This window comes from Gobius niger (assembly GCF_951799975.1).
Source record: "Gobius niger genome assembly, chromosome: 15".
In the NCBI taxonomy this organism is placed as follows: Eukaryota; Metazoa; Chordata; class Actinopteri; order Gobiiformes; family Gobiidae; genus Gobius; species Gobius niger.
In genome coordinates, this window is record NC_136866.1 from 29,809,750 (window position 1) to 29,837,691 (window position 27,942).

The window sequence follows — 27,942 nt, forward strand, 5'->3', positions numbered from 1 at the left end:
CTCGCTTCCGTCAGTCTACCCCAGGCAGGGGCGGACTGGCCATATGTCCATTCTGGAAGAGCACAGAAGGGCCACCGGTCTGGCCTCTCACTTTACCTTACCCTTACCCCCGGGCGTAACCGAGCTTTACCCAAATCTAAAAGCTGAAAAGAAAAGCATCCAAAAACAAAAATGTGCAGGAAAAGCAACAAAAAAGTGCACACAACAAGATGTGATAAAAACATGACGACAAAGCAATGAAAAAAGCGATGAAAAAACAACAATAACATGAAAAAAGAAAAAGAAAAACAAAAGACGAAAACACAATGAAAAAGTGACAAAAAAGGGACGAAAACAGGCCACAAAAAAGTAATGAAAAAGCAGCAAAAACATGACAAAAATGCAATGACAACGTGACAAAAAAAATCACTTTTCTAGATTTGGGCTTTAAAATGAGACGTTAGTGTTGCTCTCCAGTCAAGAAGCCTTTTGATTTGGGTAAAGCCGAACTGGAGAAAATGCTCTCAGTTAAGGCGGGGCTAAGAGGTTAACATGTGTATTTGTGGAAGTGTCGCGTTTACGCTAATTTGGGCCAGGCTGGTTTTGAGTCCCATCCGCCCCTGACCCCAGGGCAGCTGTGGCTACAACAGAAGCTTACCACCACTACACTATAGTGAAGCGCTTTGAGAAACTTGGTAACAGAGGCTCGTAAAGTGTAATGGCCAATGCACCGAGGCTGCGACGCTCGACCCACGGAGGAAAACTCAGGCTCTTGACTCTTCTGCAGAGGCTCAGGCGGACTGTCTCTCTGGACTGTGACAAACAGGGAAACTCCAAACTTTGGAGGGACGAGAGGAGCAGCAGAGACAGAGGAGCCTCGTCAGGGCTCAGGCTTCAGGTGGAGCATGTTAAACTCTCTGATAACCTGCAGAAAAGAGCCACGTTTGCTTTCTCTCTTGCACCCAGGCCACAGTTCTTTTTGCAGCGCCGCTGCTTAAAAAAACTTTCAGGGAGAGTCTGATCTTGATCTTGTTCTGGTCGTACTTCGGTCGTCAAATATTTCATGAGAGAAGGCCCTGAACAGTTTGACAATCACTGCCCGAGAACAATTTTCATTTCATTCATTTTATTTGATTTTCATCTCGTACTATATATATATATATATATATATATATATATATATATATATATATATATATATATATATTATTTTTTTTTACATACAAGACTTCAGTACTAGTGCAAATATACTTACTTAATAATATCCATAGACTTATATTGCAGTGTTAATTTTGACGACATATTTTATTTTAGTTTTAGTCTTTTGACTAAAATGTAATTTAATTTTAGCCAAGATTTAGTAAAAAAAACATTTAAATTTTAGTCTAGTTTTAGTCGACTTTAGTCAAAATTGCATGTCAATTTAGTCGACTAAAATCAAGACTAGTTTAGTCGACTTATATTTATAATATTCATTATAATCATATTTAATCTTGTTCCTCTGCTTCATGGAGCTGCTCCAAGTGAATAAAGCTCAGACCTGATCTTTTGGCAGTGAATTTACATGATCTGAGGTTTTTTCAGACGGTCAGTAGAAGTTTGGATGATTTTAGTCTCTCCTTTTCATTTTTATTTAGTCTTATTTTAGTCGACTAAAATATCTGGACATGGTAGTCATAGTTTTAGTCTCATGAGAAACTTTTAATTTAGTTTTAGCCCAATTTTAGTCGTCAAAAATATCACATTGACTAAAATTAAGACTAAATATTTCAGTCGACGAAATGAATACTGTTATATTGGTCCCATTGAAGTAGTTCACACATATACAACAGAAAAGACCGTTTGTTTTGTTTTTGTTTTGCCTCATTAGCGTACTCTCTCCTGATTGGCCGAGGCGCTGTCCGGGGGCGGGGCGTCACCTGAGCCCTGCAGCACGCGCCTCCCGCCTCTGGCGTCAGTTGGATCCAGTTTCTCTCGGTCTAACGTTTCCTCCGAGTCTTTCGTGTTTGTGCCATTATTTACCCGCAGTCCTGACGTCCTGATCCGGGACTGTCCCCCCGTGTCCTCCGGTGTGTCCTCCGGTGTGTCCCCCGGTGTCCTCCCGTGTCTGTCTCCCGTGTGGACCGCGGCTCTGCGGGGGAATAACCCCGGACTGTCAGGCATGTTTCCCGGGTGAGCTGCTGCTGCTGCGCCGTGGACTCGTCAGGTGAACCGCTCCACAGGTGGGTCAAATATATACTCAATATTTCATAAAAAGTTGCCTTTTTCACATACTTTTGCGCTAAAAGAAACAAAAAGTAGTGAAACAAATGCATTACTTTTTTTTCATATGCCAAAACTGAACGACTTAAATGTCATTAAAACGCTTGGATTCAAACGGGCATTAAATCTACATTTCTTGCTAAATAATTACTTTGCTCAACAGTTTTACTGTAAAAGTTCAGCAAAACTACAAAAATAGTCACACCCAGTTTTGGCTGAAATATGAATTTATTTGTTGTTGTTGTCGTGTCTAGTTCTTCTTTTGAATATTAACATGATCCCTTATTCCTCTGTTTAACTGAATCATAATAAATAATATCATGTAAAAAAGCACCATGTTGTGTTTGAGGCGTTTAAAATGTAGTATTTAGTCATTAAAATGTCAGTAAGCACTTTAAACCAAGTCTCAAAACTTAACTCTAGTAAAAGTATGAACTCGTGTGACCCAAATAGAAAAAACAACTGAAAAGATAAAAGGGGAAAGTATTTAAACTATTGGAAAAGTCCAAAGTATGAAAGTAAAAAGGTGCTGGAGAAACAAACTCCAACAAACAAAGATGTTTCTATTGTCGGATAAAAAACCCGCCTCATCTGCAATTATTCAAAGTCCTGCCAAACATCCGCACTGACTGGTCCCTCTTTGTCCCGTCTGAGGCGGTCAGTGCAGGTCAGTCTTTGTTTTAGGGGGAAATACTGTAAATCACATTGTTTTTGTGCAGTTTGTTATTTGGAGCTCGTAGCAGGTTTTTATCCGTTCTCCTGTTTCATACAAACACTTTCAGTTTCTCACTTTTAACAATTAAAACCTGTAAACCCCGCCTCTTCTCCTGTTTGTATCCAGATATCCAGGCTTTACCCAAACCTGAAAGCCCCTGGAAAAGAAGGTCAAAATAGCGACAAAAACGAGGCGTAAACAAAGATAAAAAAAGCATTACAAGTTTAAAAAAAGTTGCAAAGATGTGACAAAAAAGCAACAACAAAGTAACAAAAATGTGATAAATCGTGACAAAAACAACACGGCAACAACGCATGGAAACACAATGAGGAAACTTCTTCTATCAGTTTTGTAGTTCTTAGCTTTTCAGGCGTTCCTCTGGCCTGTGGGCTGTAAGAAGCGTTTAGAGCAGGGGTGGGCAACGTCAGGCCCGCGGGCCAAATCCGGCCCTCCAGCACAGAACCTCTGGCCCTCAAGATGATTTTGAGAAACATTATTATGCAAATAAGAGCTCAAATTCCTTTTACAGGACTCTAAAAATGCAAGAAATAGTGTCAGTATTTTAAAAATGTCCAGGGAGAATATCTTACAGTGTGTAACATAACAGTGATTCTCAACTGGGTCAGGAACCAAAAGGTGGAACCTTTTTCAGATTTTTTTTTTCCAATAATTTCCATCTGAAAATGTGAGTTTTTAAAAGCATATCTACTGCTTTTTCAATAAAAACGTTTGGGAAAGCACAATATTTTGTACGATATATGACAAATGAAGGTTTTATTTGGGTGATTTGGGCCGGCCATCCGAGGGTAACGTTGGGTCCCGACTTGGGAACCACTCATGTAAAACCTTGGCATTTGCAGAAAAAAGTTCTTTACCGTGAGCGAAAATGTTGAAGTTCGGCCCTTTTGGCGATGATGAAAATTGGCCTCAACGCAAACTTGCCGACGCCTGGTTTAGAGCCCGGCCTCTGGGGACCATGACTGAAATGTTCACATGGATTTGGGACCAATCACAGAGCGAGGAGGGGCAGCAGGACGATGACGAGCTGTTCGACTTACGGAAGCTTGTAGTTTGTTTACGGATAAATAAAAAGAAGTTTATTTACTGATCCAACATGACAGCAGCAGACGCGACGCCATCTTTTGATCAAGCTTTAGACCAGGGGTAGGCAAAGTAAAGCACAACACTGGAAAAATTACTATCATGAGATAAATGACTTAAAATGGCTTGAATTAAAGTTCTTCTATGTTGAATTTGAGTCGGTTTGAACTAATCCAAGATACAGATGCTACAGCGCCAATGGAACAAGAATAAAACCCACTTGGAATCAGACAAATAATTGTTTTTCACTTGAAATGACACAAAATTATCTGAATTAAGAGAAGAAGACTACTAGAGGTTTTATTTCATCTAAAACCAGACCAAATCTACTCAAACCTTGGATTTAATTTCTTAATTCAAGTAGATTTATGTCATTTCTTCCTGAAAACGATGATTCTTTTTCCTGTGCACGTCTTTCAAATGCCAGTGTTATGACCTCATTGGGTGCATTGACAGTATTTCTAGCTTATTTTCTGCCATTTAACTCTAATAATGTTAAAAGTACTCTGTGATTTGTGTGATAATGTTTCTCAAAATCCTCTTGAGGGCCAGAGGTTCTGTGCCGGAGGGCCGGATTTGGCCCCCGGGCCTGACGTTGCCCACCCCTGCTTTAGACCGTGTTCTAAATCGTTTAGCTGGAAAGTTTACAGCGGGTCATACGATGATACGATTGGCTGTGGCAGACGGGCCTGTCACCATAACAACATTTGAAGTTCAATATATTGAGACAGGAAAATATCGCGATAAACGATATTATTGTGGATCACTTGATGCCACTGAAACCAGGAAATGTCAGTAATCCTTTGTTCTGTCTTTATAACACATGTTGCAATTAGGCCTGTCATGATTTTGAAGTTCCATATATTGAGGCAGGAAAATATCACGATAAACGATAATATTGACTCTAAAGATACTTTCAACTTTAAAGCATGAAAATGACTTCTAAAAGTGCCTAATCCCACCCTAAAACACCACACGAGCTGCAAAAACATGAAATATAATCTAGCACAATTGACAGTTGACATTCAGTTAAAAATTACACTTTTACAAAGAAAAAAATAGGGGGAAATGCTAATAAATGTCAGACGACCAAAATGTATGTAACGTTAAGTTGATATAGTAATTATCGTGACAACCCTACGTGCAGATGGTAGACATCACAAAGACTTACTTTCTGTGTGATAAAAGTACTCGTACTGTAGTAAAAGTAACCGAGTAAACCCCTGTGTCTGTGCAGCAGAGGAGGCGCTGGACGTGGCCCGGAGCGAGGCCCGGGCCCCGGGGCCATGGAGGCGGTCAGCAAATGGAGCCCGCAGCAGGTGGCCGACTGGATGAGAGGTGACTCTTCATTTACATTCTGCAAATGAGCTGTGGGTGATCGATGGAGTTTGGTTTGTCTGCGGCAGAGGGAGAAGTGTTTCATGGACAGATCGAGCTGAGCGATTTATCGTCTACGTGTTTAGAAGAGACGCACTTTTACAATATCAATCTGCAATGTCAAGAAATGTGGGGGATAAAGTGAAACAATAGGGAAAGCAATCTAATGTTTGCAGTGCTTGTTTGCATATTTCTGAAGGTTGTATCGCTTCATCATCGTTGTCAAGTCCCCACAATATTGAAATGCAGCTGAATTGTCTGTTTTCTAAGCCTTCTTCTGTGGTGTGAAGGACAAATGGTGTTGATCACAGTTTCCCTGATTCCCCAGAGTTCCCTCAGTTGTTCCAGTGGTTTATTTAGTTTTCCTGTCGTCGGCCGTTTGTCACAGACAAATGGTGAGGTGTGACGTGGAGCCGACTCTCTCTGACCGCGGGAATTAGTAAAGATGTTTAACCTCTTAACTCCCGCCTGAACCGAGAGGATCTTTTTCCTCACGTCAGCAGATTTTTTTTCCATCATTTTTTGTTGGGTATTCAACTCATTTTTGTAACTTTTTTGTCATTTTTTGTCACATTTTTGCCATTTTTTCCATCAATTTTCTCACTTTTTTGTCACATTTCCAACATTGTTTTTGTCTCAGTTTTGTTACTATTTTCACAGCTTTTTTCCAGAAGCTTTTGGACTGGGGTAAAGCCAAACTGGAGAAAATGTGCTCGGTTCAGGTGGGAGTTAAGGGGTTAAATCTTCATCAGCACCTCGAGCAAGGTCATAACGGCTCTAAACTGTCTTTGGGAGGTTTGAGGACAGAAGAGCAAGAGTTTGTTGATTTACTGGAGCTCGGTCTCTGCCAGTATGACTTCTGTAAAGGATTCTGAAGTCATTTCCTCGTTGTTTTTGTTTCCTCTTTCTAAGTCTCCTCTGGCTCGTGTGTAAAAACAAATGTGGAGGTGCGATGTTGTAACGGCTCGTAAACGACGTCTGAAGCAACACTTCTGGAACCAAAGCTTTAGCTTCTGTTTCACTCTATAGAAAAGTTCTCACTTATGTCAGAATGTGTTGGTTTCCGAGTCCGAAAATCATGACCTCAATAAGTAACGTTTTAGTGCGAGACAGAGCTGGCGTTAGTTATTATAACGAACTATTGTCTTGTTCCCGATCAATGTAAAATCTTTTCAAATGAATTGTCTTGTTTATAGAGTGTTACATGACCCGCCCGTGTTTCCATTAAAGAGGGGGTATTCTGCTTATTTCAGTCACACAGCACCAGTCTATATCCCACTACAATGATGACAAACCTTCTGTTGGTCTGTAAATGCAGTAAATTAGAATAACTGCCTTGTATACAATGTCTCTCTCAAAATGGCTGTAGTGAATGTCTTGAAATAGGCCTCTGTCTCTTTAAGAACCTCTGACCCTTTCGGACACGCCCCCTCCACACGCTGTCTGTGGCATCAGTGGGGAGGGGGTTCTGCTGAGGAGCAGTGGTTGGTTACTCGGCTCGGAGGCGTCTCCAGGAGGTGGGGGCGTTCCTAGGAGGACTCAGGCAAACTTATCCCTAAAATGGCCGCCATCAGAGTTTTTACAGATTACTCAAAAATACGAGAATGTGCCAAGGCAACACTTCAGGCATGTTTTTAATGAGGGAATGACAGAATAACATGATGCAAAGCTTGAAAAAGTCCATTTTACATAACACCCCCCCTTTAAGGCTTGTTCTAGTTGGAACGCTCGACCAATGACAGTTTCATGTTCATTTAAGAGACAACTGAAAGAACGGCTTCTTTGCCAACAAAGGTGTAACCATTAAGAGGCATCAGACAGGAACATATTTGTGTGACCATGTGACCACTTAATACAGTTTAAAAGCTGCATCACTCAAGCACTGCCCCGACAGAGCTTAATACGGCTGAAATCTAATGGCCATGCTGCAATAAAGGCCTTTTACCGACACAATAAAGGAACATATTTTAATTTATATTTGCAGGTGCAGGTGTGTGAGCGAGGGGAGTGGCTTATGAAAGAGATGCACTTTATATTGTGTAGTTGTTGCCTGTTTTGTCTGTAATGTACTGCTGTGTGTTTTAGCTTGTTTTATATTTTGTATGTTCTTGTCTTCGTTTTTTACCTCATGGGACTGCGGATGGAAATTAGCCTTGGGCTAAATCCGGCATATTCACAGCACTTGTTGTCTGTTCATTAATATGCGCCGTCCCATTCAAAAAACATTAATAAGTGAAATGAAATTGTGGGTGAGGAGCTCAGTGACCCGGGAGGAGCTCGGAGTAGAGTCGCTGCTCCTTCACGTCGAAAGGAGCAGCTGAGGTGGCTCGGGCATCTGTTTCAGAGCCTCATGGTCGTGTCCTGCGGGAAATGTTCCAGGCATGTCCTATAGGGACACGATTCTCACTCGTGATGTGTGAACCTCCAGTCGTTCTGTAATCCTGCTAAATCCAGTCATGTGATGCAGATGGAGAGATCAGATTGGACATAATTGATCTCGAAATGGAGAGATTCACTTGTTACGTCAGCATTTCCTGGATCCGTAGGAGCTGCTAAGAACAGCCACTGTGGGAAGATTCAAAAACTATCCAAAGATGTTCAAGTGGCTCCAAACAGAGAGAACTAAACCAGGCCCAGACTCTGACTGAAACGTCAGCGGCCAAAGCAAAACAAGAATCCCTGGTTTGTGGAGCTGTGAACTTTAAACAGAGCTGTCCCAGTTCAAATCCAGACGTTTTACTGTTCGTGACCTACATTTATTTACCTCGGAGTCACATGATCAGATTAGCCCACAGCGCTCACTAATGCACAGCAGAACAGACGCCAAACTGTCAAATACTCACACAAATACTCTCAGCTGCACATACGCAGGATTCTTGCAGTAGCAGCAGTTCACCCACGAACGGGATGTTTTCCTCAAACTAAGTCTCAAACTGTGGCTAAAATCTGCAGATATTTGGTCAATCTAGAAGAAGAAGAGACTAAAACTTGTGAAAGAGCTGGATATTATTTACATTCACTGCCAAAGGAGCAGGTTTTTGTGATTAAATGTGTGATTAAAGATACTCATTCATTTTATTAACACTGTTTAATCATTTGCTGCAGGAGATCTAATGGTCTTCAGTCCGAGCACTGCTGGGCTGCAACAGTTACTTTAGAGCATAATATCAAATACAATACAGTGAAAAGTTATGCTCTGCAGACACTAAACCCCCGAATATTCAGATTCGTGTCCTAGTTTTTTGCCTACATTGAATCAAGTAGCACAAGTCACAGTCAGAGATTCAGTTGAATCTGCATACTGAGACAGGTGCTTTAGGTTTCGGCATATTTTTACGGCCTTCATTATTGTTTTTATTCACTTGCTGTGGTATGGGACTGGTACTCGTTATCGCCGACTGCTCTGAACCCAAGTATCGGATCGGAAAAACTGCTATCGGAGCAACACTAAGTGCAATGCTTGTCTCTGCTGGAATAAACAGCTGAAAACCTCACTGCAGACGCTCATGTACATTTCATTTGTCCATTGAATACAGTAGTTTGTCACTGGCTTAATTTCATTTTTTAAACCTTTATTTAACCAGGAAAGTCCCATTGAGATTAAAATCCTCTTTTTCAAGGGAGTCCTGGCCAAGAGGCAGCAAACGATGCAGAATTAGAATGACATACACGTTATACACATTATGAAACAGTTACAATGTAAAAAGGTCGACTCAAACGCTCTCCATCTGGACTTGAAAGCGTTCAATGAAATAAGCTCAGTGATTTTCCAGTCTTTTTGCAGCATGGTCCATGAAGAAGGAGCAGAGTGAGCAGTTCTGTACGGGCAAATGGATCAGTGAGCAACAAATGATCATCTGAACTAAGGCTGAACGATATGGACGAAATTTCATATCTCGATGTTCATGGCAGATATCTCGATACGATACGATATAACTGGGTTGAGTGAAAACCAAGCATTTTTCCGAAAAATTAAAACAACACAAAATATTATGCAAAATGGACTTTTTACTCTTTACTCTTTAATGTTTTGAATGTTCATATCCCAATATCAATACAATAACGATATATTGTTGCTTTTTCAATATTGATATCTTGAATGTTCATATATCGATACGATAATATATCTGTCAGCCCTCATTTGAACGCAAACTGTAAGAGCCAACGCTCCTCCGTGACATTAAGGTACAGATGTAAGAGGGCAGTATATAAATGAAAGTTTACCAATGACCCATTAAGCAGGAAAGATTTCAAACTGGCTCAGCACAGTCTGATTTTCAGCAGTTCCTGCAGAAACACAAACACAGGATTCTACATGAGCTCAACACTCAACACAAAACGTACGGTCCAGACAAAAGGAGGAACACACTGGTGTGAGGCCACAGGGTCCGGCACTAGTGTTTGTTTGTGTGTATGGTGACTGTATGGTTCTTATGGTGAGGGGGGGCTGTAGTGACATTCGTGATCAGTGGAGGATGTGGAGGCACTGGTCCATCTGTCTATTTAAAGTGACTGTAATTGTTATTCTTTGTAATATTTGTGTTGTTGGTTTTATTTTGTCCGTCTGTCTCTTTGGACCCCGAGTCCATAATAAAGTTGAATTGAAAGTGAATATATTTCGACGGCTGAATTTTGTGTACAATTGTAGTCGACTAAAACTGAGAGTAGTTTGGCTAAATTAGAAAAAGTGATTTTGATTTCCCGAAGTCGTCTCTGCAGTGGCTCTTTAGTGAATAACCTTGTGTTTTGTTTGAAGCTGTTTGTCTGAGCAGAAGTCACAGGTCAGAGGTCACGGGGCCAGGGTCGTCCTGTGTCCTGCTGTGGGGCGGGTCAGTCACATGACCTCGGGCTCCACACGCTCTGGACATTTGTCCCATGAGCAAGACACGTCTTCCCTCATTCCTCACGTCATGACTGAGGAGGTTCTAACAAGTCGGTTTGGATCGTTTGGAGGCTTGGCTGTGATTGGCTGAAACCAGCTGATCCAAATGCTCTGGAACATGAATCTGAGCCCCGTCCCGCCGCAGAGGTGGATGTTTATGTGAATTAGCTCCTGTTTCTGGTCCAAACCGGTCTGACGGCGCTTCTGTCTGTTGGAGCGTTTCCCACAAAGGCACAGCTCCACTTTATTATTATTACACAACATCAGGAATCACCAACAATCCCAGTCACAATCCACTTTAATCTCATTCAGAAAACCACAAGGAACAAAGTAAATGTACTTCTGTGGAGGTTTGAGGATCTGTACTTTACTTTGTGCTCAGAACTTCATTTGAAAGATAAATATGACACTTTCTGCTCCATCACGTTTCTCATACGGCAGGTTTGATTAGCACAAAGAGCCTCCTTCAAACATTCACTTTAACTTTACTCCATCCACATGTCCTCAAGCAGCGCCACTTCAGCTTTGTATGGTAAATAAAATTAAAAAATAAAATGTTCACGTACCTTTCACAGCCAGTCGTTCGTTGCAGCCCTAGAAGAAATATTGAGCAGAAAAGTTTTTTTATTCGATTTTTTAGCGTCTGACAGGAAGTGACATAGATAAAGGTAAAGCTCCAGAGCAGTTTGACTCATTTCCCATTGACATAACATGGTCGGCACGGCAACAGTTCAAAATTGTTTGCCTCTATTTATGTCACTTCCTGCCGGTGTCCAATAAGGAAGTGAAACAATAAACATCACAAAAATGGTTCAACTAAAGAAAGCTGGATACATCTGTAACAAAATCTTAAAGGGGGGTATTATGCAAAATGGACTTTTTCAAGCTTTACATCATGTTATTCTGTCACTCCCTCATTAAAAACATGCCTGAAGTGTTGCCTTGGCACATTCACGTATTTGTGAGTAATCTGTAAAAACTCTGATGGCGGCCATTTTAGGGATAGGTTTGCCTGAGTCCTCCTAGGAACGCCCCCACCTCCTGGAGACGCCTCCGAGCCGAGTAACCAACCACTGCTCCTCAGCAGAACCCCCTCCCCACTGATGCCACAGACAGCGTGTGGAGGGGGCGTGTCTAAAGGCTCAGAGGTTCTTAAAGAGACAGAGGCCTATTTCAAGACATTCACTACAGCCATTTTGAGAGACATTTTATACAAGGCAGTTATTCTAATTTACTGCATTTACAGACCAACAGAAGGTTTGTCATCATTGTAGTGTGATATAGACTGGTGCTATGGGACTGACAAAAGCAGAATACCCCCTCTTTAAATATAATTGTCCATCCATCCATTTTCTTATCTTTATCCGGGGCCGGGTCGCAGAGAGAGATACCCAAACTTCCCGGTCCACGCACACCTCCTCCAGCTGTTCTGGGGGGATCCCGAGGCCACACCAGGCCAGCTCGGAGACATAGTCCCACCAGAGTGTCCTGGGCCTTCCACAAGGCCCAATAGGACATGCCTGGAACACCTCCTGAGGGAGGCGACCAGGAGGTATCCGGAACAGATCCTAGCCACCTCAGCTGCTCCTTTCGATGTGAAGGAGCAGCGACTCTACTCCAACAAGCGGCCGAAATATAATTGTGATTAAAAAAAAATAATAAAAAAAAACCACATTTGTGGCAATAAACAAACCAGAGCCAAATAGAAGAAATTATGGCAAAAAAAAAGCTAAACTATTGCCAAAGCAAAAATAGGATTTAGGCTCAAATATAATGTGAAAAGTTCAAGAAGTTGAAACATTCTAGTGTTAATGTGGATTCATCTACAGATTTAGTTTATAAAGAAATTCTAAGAGATCTTAATGTGTCTCTTTAGATTATTACATTTTGCAAGTTAATTTTCTGTGGGGCTTTTTCTGTATCGAAAAAATAGAAGTTCCCAGGTTCGATTCCCACCTGGACGGGGAGTTTGTATGTTGTCCCCGTGTCTGCGTAGGTTTCCTCTGGGTACTCCGGTTTTCCCTACCACTTAAAACATGTACAATAGGTTGCCCTCTGGGACCAGGACTCCCCTGAGAAAGAGATTCTTCTTCTTGGTTAAATAAAGGTAAAATAAAACAAAATGGTTGATCTGAACTGTCATGTTAGTGTTTCGTTATAGCCCTACTGTGCCAACAAACCCCACACTTTAAAGGCGAGAGCACTAACCCCTCAGCCACTGTGCAGTAATGAACCCAACTCCCTCCTCAGTGTCGCTGCTGTGCCCCGGGGCAGACTGATCTAAAGCTTTGGCCTCTGTAACTGTCGCAACAATAGCTGTCGTAGTGTTTGCAGTGAGTTGTAGTACTGTAGTTGCAGTTGTAGTAGTTCTGCTGTCGGTGCAGAGTCAGAGGAATGTGAGGATCAGTTCAGACCTGTGTGAGCTGCCAATCACACCGCTGTATATTTACTGCATTCACTCTATACTATACTTCATTATGCAAAGTAGAAAGTACAAATGTAGTGGAGCAGAAAGTGTTCACCTCCTTCTGTAAACAGTTTGTAGATGGTATCTGTGACAGTGCCGTATTTACTCACAGATTTTTGTGCATTGAATTAACTTATAAATGTGAAGCTACAGTAATTTCAACAGACTCAGGTTCTTCATATTGAAATTTAAAAAAGGTGAGAACTTCTGCCACTCTGTCATCACGCTGTTACGCTCCAAACACTTGACACTTGACTCCCTGATCGCAAATCAATTTTATTGTAGATGGATGCCTTCAGGGATCACTGGTCCTTACTTTAAGAGTTTTGAAACATGCACAGTTTTATTTATTTCATTTTCAAAAGAGGAATTTCCCTTGCCCCGCCCTCTATGACCTTTCCCGACGCCAAGTCTTTGTCGAGAAAAGTAAAGGTTTGAACCAGAGCGGAGCTTTTATACTTGTTCCTCGTCACTTTCCCCGTCGCGGAGAAACTGCTGCACAAAGACATTGCTGTCATTCCACAACGTCAACAAAAAGTGAGGCCAAACATCATTAAAGTCCACTCCTCCTCCTCCCAGCGCAGTAACGGCAGTAACAGTGCAGTAACAGTGCAGTAACAGCGCAGTAACAACAGCACACGGACTGTAAAAGGAACACAGGCGTCTCATATAATGTGGGTGGGCGACTCCGGCTTCACCATCAGAGCTGTCCATTCCCAAATACATGCGTTTCCAGTGACATCACACATAGTTCCAGCGGCCATTTTGAATACCGAAGTAGCATTATGCAGTACTACAACATGTAACAATAGCTCAGGATGATGATAGACAACTGATAGTGGCATTTTTATGTACTTGTAATCATTGCTCAAGAAGATAACAGTTTAAAAAAGGCCCCAGAGACGCACGTTTATGTGAAGAAACCAGCAGATGTGGCACAGACGTAGCAGGATTTACTGAAGATCTGCTTCACTCTGAAGACTAAATGGACATATCAAAGACAAAACAGAAAACCTTTCTCTGTTGACATGACAAACTGTAAAAATCACAGAGCCTCAGTCTGAGTCAGTGTTTAAGCTGCTCAAGACGTTAGCATGCTACCTGTTTGCAACTGTCAATGGCTTCAACACGATAAACACATGTGTGGCTCACATGTATGAACACTGAGGAAATACTACAGTAACACCTCTGACCTCTGACCTCTGTCACATGTTGAATCCAAGGCTAGATGTTTGTGGTTCAGGGCTTTCTCTTGGAGAGGTCAGAGCTGAGCTTTGAAGCTAAATGCTAACCGGTAGCATGCTAACATCTCGAGCAGCTTAAACACTGACTCACTGGTTTCTTCACATAAATATGCGTGTTTTTACTGTTTTACTTAGAGATATTGTCACGTGTTGTAGTGCTGCATAATTCTGCTTCGGTATTCAAAATGGCCGCCATAACAACAAAGGTCACATGACTGAAAAGCACATATAGCCTGTGTATGTTTCTCCCGTCTTTAGCCGCTGCTGTCTCCCACAAAGGAAATGACCATATTTGGATTGCAGCGTGTTGTCCTGGTGCTGCCTGGGTTCGTGGCCTCACGTTTGTTATCGATTGTGGTGCGTCCGGAGTCCTGCAGTGAGAGTAAACAAAGCCGTGTTTGCTCAGAGGCTGTGTTTTTACCTGCGCTCCCGAACGCAACACAAACTGAAACTGGCTCTGTTTACTTTAAATGAATCACTCGTCTCGCTGTCTGTCTGACCGGCCTTCGCGGACAGACGGGGGGACAGGCGCGACTTCAAGGTTCAAAGAGGTTCAGTAGCAGCGAGTAATCCTGCAGCTCTAAATGTGTCACAAACATTTGGGTTCCCTGAAGGACATCTTTGTTGATTATGACAGGTTTTAATTTTCGTTTCCCCCGTGTTCCTCCAGGTCTGGACGACGGGCTGCAGCCGTACGTGTCGTCCTTCCAGCTCCAGGGCGTCTCGGGGGAGCAGCTGCTGCGCCTCACCCACACGGAGCTGCTGTCTCTGGGCATGGGCCGCGTGGGACACCAGGAGCTGCTGCTGGAGGCGCTGGACCTGCTCTGCGCTCTGGTCAGGACGGGGTACTTCACTGGGACTGGGGCAGGACAGGGCTAAAGCAGGGGCTAAAGCAGGTGCTAAAGCAGGGGCTAAAACAGGAGCTAAAACAGGGGCTAAAGCAGGGGCTAAAACAGGGGCTAAAACAGGGGCTAAAACAGGGGCTAAAACAGGGGCTAAAACAGGAGCTAAAACAGGAGCTAAAACAGGTGTAAAACAGGGCTAAAGCAGGGGCTAAAACAGGAGCTAAAACAGGGGCTAAAACAGGGGCTAAAACAGGGGCTAAAACAGGGCTAAAACAGGGGCTAAAACAGGGGCTAAAACAGGGGCTAAAATAGGAGCTAAAACAGGGGCTAAAACAGGGGCTAAAACAGGGGCTAAAACAGGAGCTAAAACAGGAGCTTAAACAGGGGCTAAAACAGGAGCTAAAACAGGAGCTAAAACAGGAGCTAAAACAGGAGCTAAAACAGGGCTAAAACAGGGGCTAAAACAGGGGTAAACCAGGCCTAAACCAGGGCTAAAGCAGGGGCTAAAACAGGAGCTAAAACAGGAGCTAAAACAGGAGCTAAAACAGGGGCAAAACAGGGCTAAACCAGGGCTAAAGCAGGAGCTAAAACAGGAGCTAAAACAGGGGTAAAACAGGGCTAAAGCAGGGGCTAAAGCAGGGGCTAAACCAGGAGCTAAAACAGGGGCTAAAACAGGGGCTAAAACAGGGGCTAAAACAGGAGCTAAAACAGGGGCTAAAACAGGGCTAAAACAGGGGCTAAAACAGGGGCTAAAACAGGGGCTAAACCAGGAGCTAAAACAGGGGCTAAAACAGGGGCTAAACCAGGGGCTAAAACAGGGGCTAAAACAGGGGCTAAAGCAGGGCCTAAAACAGGGGCTACAACAGGAGCTAAAACAGGAGCTAAAACAGGGGCTAAAACAGGAGCTAAAACAGGAGCTAAAACAGGAGCTAAAACAGGAGCTAAAACAGGAGCTAAAACAGGAGCTAAAACAGGGGCTGAAACAGGAGCTAAAACAGGAGCTAAAACAGGAGCTAAAACAGGAGCTAAAACAGGAGCTTAAACAGGGGCTAAAACAGGAGCTAAAACAGGAGCTAAAACAGGAGCTAATACAGGAGCTAAAACAGGAGCTAAAACAGGAGCTTAAACAGGGGCTAAAACAGGGGCTAAAACAGGGGCTAAAACAGGGGCTAAAACAGGGGCTAAAACAGGAGCTAAAACGAGCTAAAACAGGAGCTAAAACGGGCTAAAACAGGAGCTAAAACAGGGGCTAAAACGGGAGCTAAAACAGGAGCTAAAGCAGGGGCTAAAACAGGAGCTAAAACAGGAGCTAAAACAGGAGCTAAAACAGGAGCTTAAACAGGGGCTAAAACAGGAGCTAAAACAGGGGCTAAAACAGGGGCTAAAACAGGGGCTAAAACAGGGGTAAAACAGGAGCTTAAACAGGGGCTAAAACAGGGGCTAAAACAGGGGCTAAAACAGGGGCTAAAACAGGAGCTAAAACAGGAGCTAAAACAGGAGCTTAAACAGGGGCTAAAACAGGAGCTAAAACAGGGGCTAAAACAGGGGCTAAAACAGGGGCTAAAACAGGGGTAAAACAGGAGCTAAAACAGGAGCTTAAACAGGGGCTAAAACAGGGGCTAAAACAGGGGCTAAAACAGGGGTAAAACAGGAGCTAAAGCAGGAGCTAAAACAGGAGCTAAAACAGGGGCTAAAACAGGGGCTAAAACAGGGGCTAAAACAGGAGCTAAAACAGGAGCTAAAACAGGAGCTAAAACAGGCTAAACCTGCAATACCAATAAACAATCTAATGTCTTTCTGTATAAATGTGATGCCCCACGGAAACACTGGATCATTAACCATTCGAGCTGGGCAATATATTGTCTACAAGTTCATGTCTAAAATCTACGGTAAATGTTTGGAAGATCTGCAAAGTTACAATATCAAGTTTATCTCCGATGTCAAGAAATATTGGAAAAAGAATTGAAAAAAAAAAATGGAAAAATAGGGGAAATTTTACTTTAAAAATGGGGGGAAAATAGAGGAATAATGGGGAAAAATAAGGTTGAAATTAGGAAATAAAGGACAAAATGTGAAATGTATATGAAAATAATGGGGGAAAAATAAGGGAAAATATCGGGTGGAATTGGGAGAAAAATGGCAAAAAAAAGTAAGTGAGGAAAAATGACCAAGTATAGGGGGAAATAGGGAAAAATGTGTAATGTGTTTTTTCAGCCCTTTTGTTGTGTCTTCAGGATAATTCTCTTGTTGAGCGACAAAACAAATCTAAATGTAGATGTTTACAGCACAAAATCATCCATTAACATCGTTAGTGGCCAACATTTCTGCAGAAAGGTTTAAAATCAGTTTCACATTTTCTTCCTGTGACAAACACCAGGATACGCTCTTATTAGAAAACTGTGGAGAAGAATTAGTCAGAGTGAGCTGTAACGGAAACGCTCTGAACTCGGCCCTTCCTTCAGGAACTCACTCTGATGTGTTTACAGTCCAGAGGTCTGTGAGCATCTGCTTCCTGCGCCGCAACAAAAGACTAAAATAAAACCTCCAGCAGACATTTCACTTCTCTGAAAACACAGAGAATACAGGAAACCGGTTCTTTATGCATCTGAAATAATCATAAACAAAATCATATACTAATCAAACAGAAGAGATTAAAGATTAAGAATAAGAAATATGTGCTCCTCCTAGAATAAGTAACACTGTGTTTAATGATTGGTATAGACGAGGCGTGCGTATTGCAAAGAACCTTTTCAATGAGGATGGTTGTCTTATGTCCTTCACGCAGATAAAGGAGGCTTCCTAACAATGCCTTTTTTGCTTTTCTGCAAGTTCGCCATTTTATTAATACTCATGCAAAATCTTTACATATGGATAGACCTTTACTTAATCCGCTTGAGAGATTTATGACTAGGTTTAAATTATCAAAGGGGTTTGTTTCCCGTTGCTATGGTGTTTTGCAAAAATGTACTGGGGATAGTGTTGAGAAGCTTATTAAGAAATGGGAAGAAGATATTGGTTTTACTTATGCTGAAGCTTGGCACAAACTATTCGTGATATACTCTGTGTTTCTGAGTAACAGATTAAGAGAAATGCAATTTTATTTTATTTATTTAACCTTTATTTAACCAGGTAAAAAACTCATTGAGATTAATAATCTCTTTTGCAAGAGTGACCTGGCTGAGATTTTTCTGAATTTAGAATCTTTCATAGGCAGCATAGGACCCCTTACATTTTAAATAAAATGGATCCTTCTAGATCTTCTTCATGTCTTAAGTGTAAGCAGTCACCGGCGACATATATACACTTGTGGTCTTGTATTGCCAAAGAGATAGGTGCAATTTTAAAATGCCAAATTATCTTAGATCCAGGTCAGTTTTTATTGGAGCTGCCAACTAAAACAACATATTCCAATTCTAAATTATTGAAAAAATGCCTTTCCTTGGCTAGGAAAAGTATATTGAACAAGTGGATGATGGACAAACCACCTACAGTCACAGAGTGGTACAGTGAGATTTTTAAAATGTTGCCAATGGAAAGGATAAGTGCTAAATTGAGAGGAAATGATGATTTGTTTTTAGATATTTGGCAGCCTCTTATAGATCACCTACCGGGAAATCTTAGAGATGTTATTAAAAGCTTAGTCCCGACGCTCTGAATATGATTGGATATTAGTTTGTTGCAGCCCTGGCGTCCGTGTCTAACGTCCCGTCTCTACAGAACAGCGGAGTGGAGCAGCAGCAGATGAAGTCGGTGACCACGCAGATGAACCAGGCTCACCTGAACCTCTCCTCCGCCGTGACGCGCCGCAGGAAGAACCCGGCCTACCAAAACAAGAGCTCCAACCTGCCGCCCAACGACTTCCTGTCCGCCGTGGTGGAGCTGATCGCCGCCGCCAAAGGGCTGCTGGGACGCCTCGACAGGTGAGGGGGGCGTTTTCCAACATCTGCCTCTGACAAAATACCAGTTAAAGGACATTCTGGAATTTCATTTGATGGAGAGAGGCACAGTTTTGGAAAGAAATATTGAAATGTTTCCCCTGGTGATTATTTGGAAGTGACTGGATGTGGAGTCGGACCAGGTTAAAGCCGGGACTGGAGGGAGAGAGTGCAGCTGATGGACAGATCGGATGAAAACCACGTTGATCATCTTGGAATTTGTCCATGAAAGACATAATCAGGGAATAATCAGGTCTTGTATGATCTTCTGGCTGTGGGGGTTCATGTTTGTGTAGAGATCCATCCCAGTAAACCAGCTTCAGTCTGCGGTTTGTCCCCTCATCTGTGTGTGTGGGAGAACTCGGCGTAAACGTGACTCTCCTCCTGACTCTCCTCCTGACTCGGAGCAGCTCAGGCCTCGGTGACAGTTGCCAGTTTAATCCTCCACATTCCTTCCGTCAGGATCCGTGCGGCGTCTCAGCTGTTTCCACCGAGCGTCGACGTCAAGTCACAGCACGACAGGAATCCGCTCTCACCTGCTCAGCTCAGGCACACTTCACCCGAGGGCCGACGTGTTTATGTTCAGATCACCTGCTGGAGGAGACTGTGGAGCTTCAGATGTTCCTCAATGAGACAGACGCACCAGAGTCACAGAGAGAATGTGTTTTGTAAACTCTGGTGTTTTCTGCAGGACTTCGACCGACAGCGACCTGAGCAGCACCAAGAGCCGCATCATCCAGCTGTGTCTGGAGCTCACCTCCACCGTGCAGAAGGTCAAACCCATCTGCACCACACCACAACACCAACACTACAACACAACACTAACACTAACAGTACACATCCTCAGCACCAACGCACGCTCTGACACTAATCTGCAACAACACGCTTAGTCCCACAAACCTCTTAGGCCGTTTGATTTTTGAACCTAATCTACTAAAACTTTATGGGACGGCTTGGATTCCTACTGTTCTGCTATAATGAGCTGTACATTTAAAGGCCCTGGACCTTTTAGACCCTGAATCTGCCACGATTGTTACTACATCCACTTATCAATGAATAAATGATAAACTATATATTTTAGATTCATTGTTGTCAGCACATTTATTCACATTTTTTCTTATTTTATGACCTATTATTGTTTAAGTGATAGATACAGACGGCATCGTGTCATAGAAGGGGGCGTGGCTTCACCGAGGGGGAAAACAGAATCTTCTGGGATACACAGTTTTTAGCCATTTTCTTTTGAAATATTAGCTTATTTATCACATACAAATAAAGTCAAGTCTAAATCGGGTCCATATGTTTTAAAGCTTCTACTGAACAATCTGCTGTGAATAAACATCCATATGGACCTGATTTAGACTTTACTTTATTTGTATGTATGTGATAAATAAGTTAATATTTCAAAAGAAAATGGCTAAAAACTGTGTTTCACAGAATATTCTATTTCCGCCTCGGTGAAGCCACGCCCCCTTCTATGACGCAATGCCGTCTGTATCTATAGTCTGAAAGTCTAAATGTTCTAGACCAAGGGTGCCCAAACTTTTTGTCTCCGAGGGCCAAAATGAAAAAGTGCCTCTGAGTCACGGGCCAAACACAGTGATGTCAAGCACGAAAAACACATATAACTGATAATAATAATAGTTTCTTTATATAGCCCACATTTGCATTTGTTTCTATCTATGCAAATAACATAACCTGGCTAACACCAGGCTGCTGTGTGCGCTCGAACTGCACAACAGCCTGGGGACCATGGCTGAAATTTTCGTATGGATTTGGGAACCAATCACAGAACGAGGAGATGATGACGAGCTATTCGATATACGGAAGCTTGTAGTTTATTTACGGATTAAAAAAAAACAACGTTTATTTACGGATCAAACATGACAGCAGCAGACGCGATGGTGTTTTTCGATCAAGCTTTAGGCCGTGTTCTAAATAGTTTATCTCGAAAGTTTACAGCGGGTACGTCATACGTCATCTCATACGATGATACGATTGGCTGTGGCCTCGTGCAGACGCATGATAGACATTCGTAAACCACACCTCTCCTACGAGAAAATGAATTGGTGTTCCCCAGACTAAATATCACTTGTGATTTTAGTCTGGCGTTAGCCAGGCTACAAATAACATGCTATATTAAAACAAATGGTAACTATGGCAAAAGCCTAGTTTTAGTGGAACAACATCAACAATTGTAGCAATTAGTGCAAAATAAAAATCACCTGTATCTACAGCACCTACAGTAACTTTACCTCATTCGTTCACTCAAAGAAAATGCCACATTAGATCATTTTGAAAGTGTCAGTTCAGCATCAATTCTTTTATAAGTCAATTTTTAACATATACTGTTGTTGATGTAACAACCTTTGCAATAAACATTGGAAAACTGTGAAAGTTGATGCTTCAACGTTCTGTGATTGATAAATACCAAGACACCACAACAGTGTTTCCTTAACTTTGTGAAAGGAGTGAAACAGCGCCCCCAATTTGACGCTGGTGGTCAAAAAAGTGTACTGCATCCATATTTACCATTGAGAATAAATGGAAGTTAGTATTAACCACACTCAGCGCAAAAGTAGGTCACTCTCTGGCGGCCCCACTTTGGACACCCCTGTTCTAGACTGTGCAAAATCGACACCCTGGTTTTGCATTTTGATGTAAAGTAAGTAATAATATAGATATTGTATTTTATTTTTTGTAAAGTCCCTCCTTCCCAGATCTCGGCAACGAATCAGAGTCTAGTATCCTTCCGCATCGACCAATGACACAAGCTTATCCGTGAACCAGCCTGTCAGGTCCTGGTCATGGCAGAAGAGTTCACCGTCTATAAAAGGGTGTAGAATTGGAGGCATGACACAAAGGCCTTTTTTCTACAAATGTTTGATTGAACAAAATCAGAAAGATGAAAATCAGGTACAGATCCTTTAAATGAAATGAAAGGAGCTTATACTGTTTGTTCTGTGCCTTTAGGACTGCACTGTGTTCCAGATGGAGGAGAAGATTCTGGAAGTGGTGAGTCCTGTGTTTTTAAACAGCCACTTCCTGTGCGTGTGTGAGTCCACTTCCTGTCTCTGGAGGGCTATTCCTCAAAACCTCTCCTCGAGTCCTATTTGACCAGTAGTATCTGTACTTTGACTCAAGTAAAAAGTGAAATCTGGTACTTTAACCACCTCTGTAGGACTTTAGTTATGGCTGTTACTAATTTACAGCAAATATAATACACACAAGAATTAACTCCAGCGACGACTCTAAATCCTGTGTTTGTGTCATTGGAAACATTAGGAAATATATAATTGGATAACGTATGTTTAGAAAAATGAAAAGCAGGACACGGGAGGAAAAGTGGAGGAGATGAGGTTTGTTCAGATCTGTCTGTCCACTTCCTGTCTGATGCAACACTTCCTGTTTTCCATCGAGCATCAGCTGATCTCTGTCAGTTCAACTCTCGCCTCATTTCCTCTGAGTTTAGCCTGGACTGAATCTGTAACTCTGTAAAGGAAAAGCGCCACCCAGTCCACGTTTAAGCTTCATTACGACGTTACAGTCGCGACACAGATACTTGTACTGCGATACTCAAAGTATTCATGAAGGAATTACAGCACTTTGCCCTGAATGAACAGAAAAAGAAAACACAGAAATTATAAAACTGTCAGTCAGGCCTTGAGTAAAAACTATTTCAAGGTGCATTATGCAACTTTTGATGAGAATAAAACTGCTGATATTTGTATGTATTTGACCTTGTGACCCTGTGGTCAGCATCACGGTGGTCTCTACCATGCTCCAAGATCAGTTGTTTTGTAGGTTTTCTGGTCAGCAGTGAAAACCTTCCAAAGAACTGTAGTGTCCGAGTGACCACTGTGCTGACCACCCCTACAGCCACACGGTCACTACAAGGTCAAATACACACAAATATTCACTTTTTCCCCACATAAAAAGTTGCATAATGCACCTTTTAAGTGATGAACTTTTCTTCTTCTGTAAAAATACAGTCCCGATCAAAATTTTAAGACCTGTTGAAAAATGGTTGGATCTTAACAAGAAGAAATGGGCTGAGACTTTTTTTTTTACACTGAAATACTCATTTCTCGTTTTTGCAAAGGTGCTTTATTTGCATCATCTGTACAACGACATTTGTCCTCTGCATTTGACCCGTCCCTCGACACCACTGGACGTCCTTCAGTGGAACAGTGGAGCTTCAGGTGGTGCAGGGCAAAGGTCAAACAGGCTCTGTGCAGATGTTACAGACTGAGGCCTCGTCTGTGGGAACCGCTGGTTATTAGGCAGCAGTCGGCTCTAGTAACGGATCCTCCGGCCAATCAGATCCTCCGGCCAATCGGATCCTCCGGCCAATCGGATCCTCCAGCCAATCAGATCCTCCAGCCAATCGGATCCTCTGCCTCAGTGCTGGGGACATATATGGAGGGATCTTCCACTTGACTTTTTGTCCCATGACTCTGAGGATCTTGACTACGTCCCTCAGCAGCGATGGCGCTGTGAGAGGCTCTGCTTAAGCAGCTCCACCTTTGCCATCAGGACGTCCTGACAGTGAAAACCTGAAAATAACACTGCGACTGATTTGCACAGATTTGGCCTCTTAAAGGGGCTAGATGCAAGTTGGCTATTTTATACTCACTACTGCCACCTCAGGTTATATGCGTAACTGCACCTTCTATATTAAGCTCGTTCATGACGGCACTTCGGACCCAAATGAACACATTTCTGAGTGACAGTGCAGGATTTTAGAGGCAGTTGTGGTGAACAGGTCTGAGCTCATTCTACACATGAGGACATGGAGGAACACGTAGAGGGAGGAAAATACAGAATTTTAACATTTTTAAACTCCGTATAGTCCCTTTAAAGGCATGTGGTCCTAAACTTTTGATCAGCTGCAGAACAGACTATTTCAGTTCAATCAATCAATCTTTATTTATAAAATCATTTTTATACGTTCCATGTAACACAAAGAGCTTTACAGTTGAATTGTTGTTTTCAATAACAAGTTCATTTGTTTTTTTTTCTCACTCCCATTTCTTCTTGTTGCATATTGAAGTTCTACTTGGAGCCTTGCTAAGATCCAACCATGCAAAATATTATTAGTATTATTCTATAAAGTTTTGATCGGGACTGTATTTGGAAAATGGCCCCTGACTTTGTCCTGAGGGGGGCGATAGTGAGAAATGGATTGTAACGATTGACACATTTCACACGTTTCTCTTGTAACGGTTTATTTGTTTCAGTCTCAGTCTCTGAAGGCGATCTGTGAACAGACGACCTCTGACCCGGCGCCCTGTGACCCCTGTGCTCTGGAGGACGTCACCATCAGCGACGTCCGGCCGGGACAAGGCCTGGTGAGGAGCAGGAATAAACAGTGATCAGGACAAAATGATTCAATATGACTCATGTGATTGATGATGTTCCAGGGCATTTACATCAAATCCACGTACGACGGTCTCCACGTGATCACCGGCACCACCGAGGACGTGAGTTCAAACACTGCGATGTAGCAAATGAGCGGGAATGTTCCGCAGCGAGGCTTTAAACCGTGTTTCTGTGCTCAGTCTCTTGCAGATCGAACCGGGAGGATCCACGCAGGAGACGAGGTGGTGCAGGTCAACGGGCAGACGGTGGTGAGACTCTGCAGCTCTTTCTCTTTTAGACTGTCCCTTCTTTTCATCTTGATAAAGTTTATTACAAGTTGACAAAAATATCTGGAGATTTCATGCGAGACGCGGCAGATGAAAAGATCAAAACTAACCAAATCTAAATAATCCTGCCATAGAAACACCGCTCTGTCTTAAACTTTGCTGAAACCTCTCAGGTGGGCTGGCAGCTCAAACACCTGGTGGACCGGTTGAGGGCGGAGTCTGGGGCCGTGGTTCTGACGCTGAAGAAGAAGAGAGTGACAGGAAGTGGCTCCGCGGCGCCGCTGAAGAACATGCGCTGGAGACCCCCGCTGGTCAAAGTGAGTACTGGAGCCCAAACGTCTGAGAGAGACTCGTGGTGGCGTTCAGGAAGAGTGCGAGCTCAGATAAACGAGTTCAGCCGGAGCCGCTCTATCTGAGGTCAGAGGTCACTTCCCCAGCACTGCTCCGTATGTTCCACCCCCTAACTCCTCAATAACTATATTCTCTTACATTATAGTCGGGTATTGTCCCTCATTCTGTGGGGATTCAGACGCAGCTCACTAGTTTCTCGTTTGGGGTGTAGCCTGACCCTTGATTTTACATGGATTATTGCCGTTCTGCCTCAGGGGGGCGCTATCGATCATTTACCAGCTCATTGTTATGAATGTAATTTATGTGGCCCTAAAACAGCTCTGCAGTGCTCTCTTCAAATACATATGGAGTATCAAATGGAAGGCTTTTATGTCACATTTTTAAAGCATTATTGTTGTGTTTTCATCTCTTTTTTCATCTTGTTTTTGTGGCTCTTTTTTCGCTTTTTCATCACTTTTTAATTGTGTTTTTGTTGCCTCGTTTACGTCACTTTGTTCAAGAAGCTTTGAGTTTTGAGAAACTGGAGAAAATGTGCCTAACTTTAGCTTGAGCCCTGGAGTGGTGAGACACTCCTCAGTCCTCAGGGCTTAAACAGCTCTGCAGTGCCCTCTTGTGGCCGGCGATCGTCCTGCAGCGGCCGCCTCATGGTTTGTTTGTGTTTCCGCCTCAGACGACTCAGCCCTCTGGACCCGTGTCAGGACTCAGAGCTGTTCCCGGGACGGCGCCGCAGCTGGGGGAGGAGTCAGTGAAGAGAGGATCGGCCATCTTGGATCTGTACATCCCCCCTCCTCCTGCCGCCCCCTACTGTCCACTGTGAGTCGCTGCCTGCTCCTCTCGGTCCTGTGATTTAAAGAGTCTTGTCGTTATTTGTTGGTGTTGCGTGTCTGTCCTCAGTGAAGGCGGCTCGTCTCCGATCAAAGCCATGTCTCCGAACTCCTGCCTGGACGCAGACCGACCGTTCAGCGCCACAGACTCCGCCCCTGACCCCGCCCCCGAGGCCGCGGTGAGGCTGCGGCAGCGCTCCTCCACACGATGTGAGTCTTGACACTTAGAGATCGATAAAGTTAGGCTCATTTTAGAAACTGAAATGTTTGTGTCCAGGTAAAGCGCGGCCCGTGTCGATGCCCGTGGATCTGTCGTCCAGGATCTACGCTCGCAAAGGTTCGACCCCGCCCCTTTTCAGCCCGTCCCGTTGAAGCACCTCCTAAACATGAATGTCCTGAATAAATCAGCCTCTGATAAAGCGCCCCCTGCTGTGACAGTTCAGCACCAGTGGTGGGAGAAGTACTCAATATTCTTACTGAAGTAAAAGTGGAAATACAGGACCAAAAATGTAAAGTAAAAAAAGTTCAAGTATCTGATACAATTTTTACTTAAAGGGGGGTATTATGCAAAATCGACTTTTTTTTTTCACATTCACGTATTTTTGAGTAATCTGTAAAAACTCTGATGGCGGCCATTTTAGGGATAGGTTTGCCTGAGTCCTCCTAGGAACGCCCCCACCTCCTGGAGACGCCTCCGAGCTTTCGTCACCAGCCGAGTAACCAACCACTGCTCCTCAGCAGAACCCCCTCCCCACTGATGCCACAGACAGCGTGTGGAGGGGGCGGGTCTAAAGGCTCAGAGGTTCTTAAAGAGACAGAGGCCTATTTCAAGACATTCACTACAGCCATTTTGAGAGAGACATTTTATACAAGGCAGTTATTCTAATTTACTGCATTTACAGACCAACAGAAGGTTTGTCATCATTGTAGTGTGATATAGACTGGAGCTATGGGACTGAAAAAAGCAGAATTAATTAAAAGTATAAAAGTATGCATTGTAAAATGTACTTTATAAGTAAAAAATAGAGTTTAATGTGCAGGATTTTTAAAAACATTTGACTCAAACCAGGTCTAAACCAGTAAACCACTAACTCAAAAACTAAACTAAACCAGAACAAGGTCTAAACTGGGACTAAACCAGTTCATCTTAGAGAGGTCACTTTGAAAAGAAAATACTTTACTTTTAAAGCAGAACTAAGCAACTCTTGCCCCTAGAGGCAATAAGCTCCCCTGCAGGTGTCGTAGCATATTCTGTGTTGCACAATGGAGATAATTTTATTCACTCAAACTTGGCTGTAAATACTGTTTAAGTGGTGCTTACCCGCAGTTAGCTTTGCCCATTAGCCTGTTAGCTTCTTCTTCATGATTCCATTAGTGTGTATTGGTGACTCTGACCCGGTGGCAGGAAAGTTGCAATTGTGATTTTCTGGGCAGAGACACCAGGGGCGATGAAAGACCCCCCAGTCATCCATTTAACACTTGTATTTCCCCCAGAGGGACGACGGGAAGGATTTATTAAGGTAAACAAGTTACTTAGTACTGCTTTAAAAATGTAGTGGAGTAGAAAGTAAAAAGTATTCATCCTAAAATGTACTTAAGTAAAGTAAAAGTACCTATAATTTGTACTTTTTACTTGTACTTGTACTTATTACTTTCCACCACTGTTCAGCACTGACACATTTGCCAAAGCTAAATATCTTATAAAAACTCACATCTGTTTGGCCTCTGCTTTATTCTGTTTAAAACTACTTATTTTTATGCCAAAATCAAACTTTTTTACAGCAAATATAACGAGTAAAATCAACCAAATCAAAGTTTTTTACTACTACACATTGGCAAGTGCTTTCCAAAAAAAACACAAAGTAGTAAGACGTCACATGTGCTCGTTCTGCCGCAGGTTTGCAGCGTTGCCTTAGTAACGAGCGCGTGTCGGCCATCTTGGAGGAGGAGGGCTTCCCGGTGCCGTACCGCGCGGCGCCGCTGAACCGCGGGCTCGCACCGTCGCTCCGCGGCGTGGACCACATCCGAGGCAGCCAGTGCTTCCTGGGCACGGAGCTGCACAACAGCGCCACCATCCCCTACCACCAGCACCTGCACCCGGGTACGAGGGGGGAGACGGGAGGGGAGACGGGACAGACGGGACAGACGGGACAGACGGGACAGACGGGACAGGCGGAACCGCAGACCCGGCCGCGCTCCCGGAGCAAACCCAGCTCTGTGATCGGCGGCTGGCTCGCTCGGCTCAGACTTCTGAGCCACTGACACTAAAGTCCGGGAAAGACTAACCTTGTAGAGCGGGAAAGCGGCGCCGG

At 43.2% G+C, this 27,942-nt stretch overlaps 1 protein-coding gene across 1 annotated transcript; it reads left to right on the top strand.

The window, feature by feature from the left end:
* Positions 1-1,948: 1,948 nt before the first annotated feature.
* On the top strand, positions 1,949-27,942 carry LOC306974465 (connector enhancer of kinase suppressor of ras 3-like). Its single transcript, XM_079571717.1, has 14 exons — positions 1,949-2,201; positions 5,295-5,395; positions 14,698-14,861; positions 18,590-18,792; positions 19,499-19,580; positions 21,781-21,822; positions 24,048-24,158; positions 24,231-24,290; positions 24,369-24,437; positions 24,629-24,772; positions 25,477-25,619; positions 25,701-25,840; positions 25,908-25,967; positions 27,528-27,942. Exons 2-14 carry the CDS (start codon positions 5,344-5,346, stop codon positions 27,890-27,892), a joined length of 1,635 nt encoding a protein of 544 aa, XP_079427843.1. The 5' UTR covers positions 1,949-2,201; positions 5,295-5,343; the 3' UTR covers positions 27,893-27,942.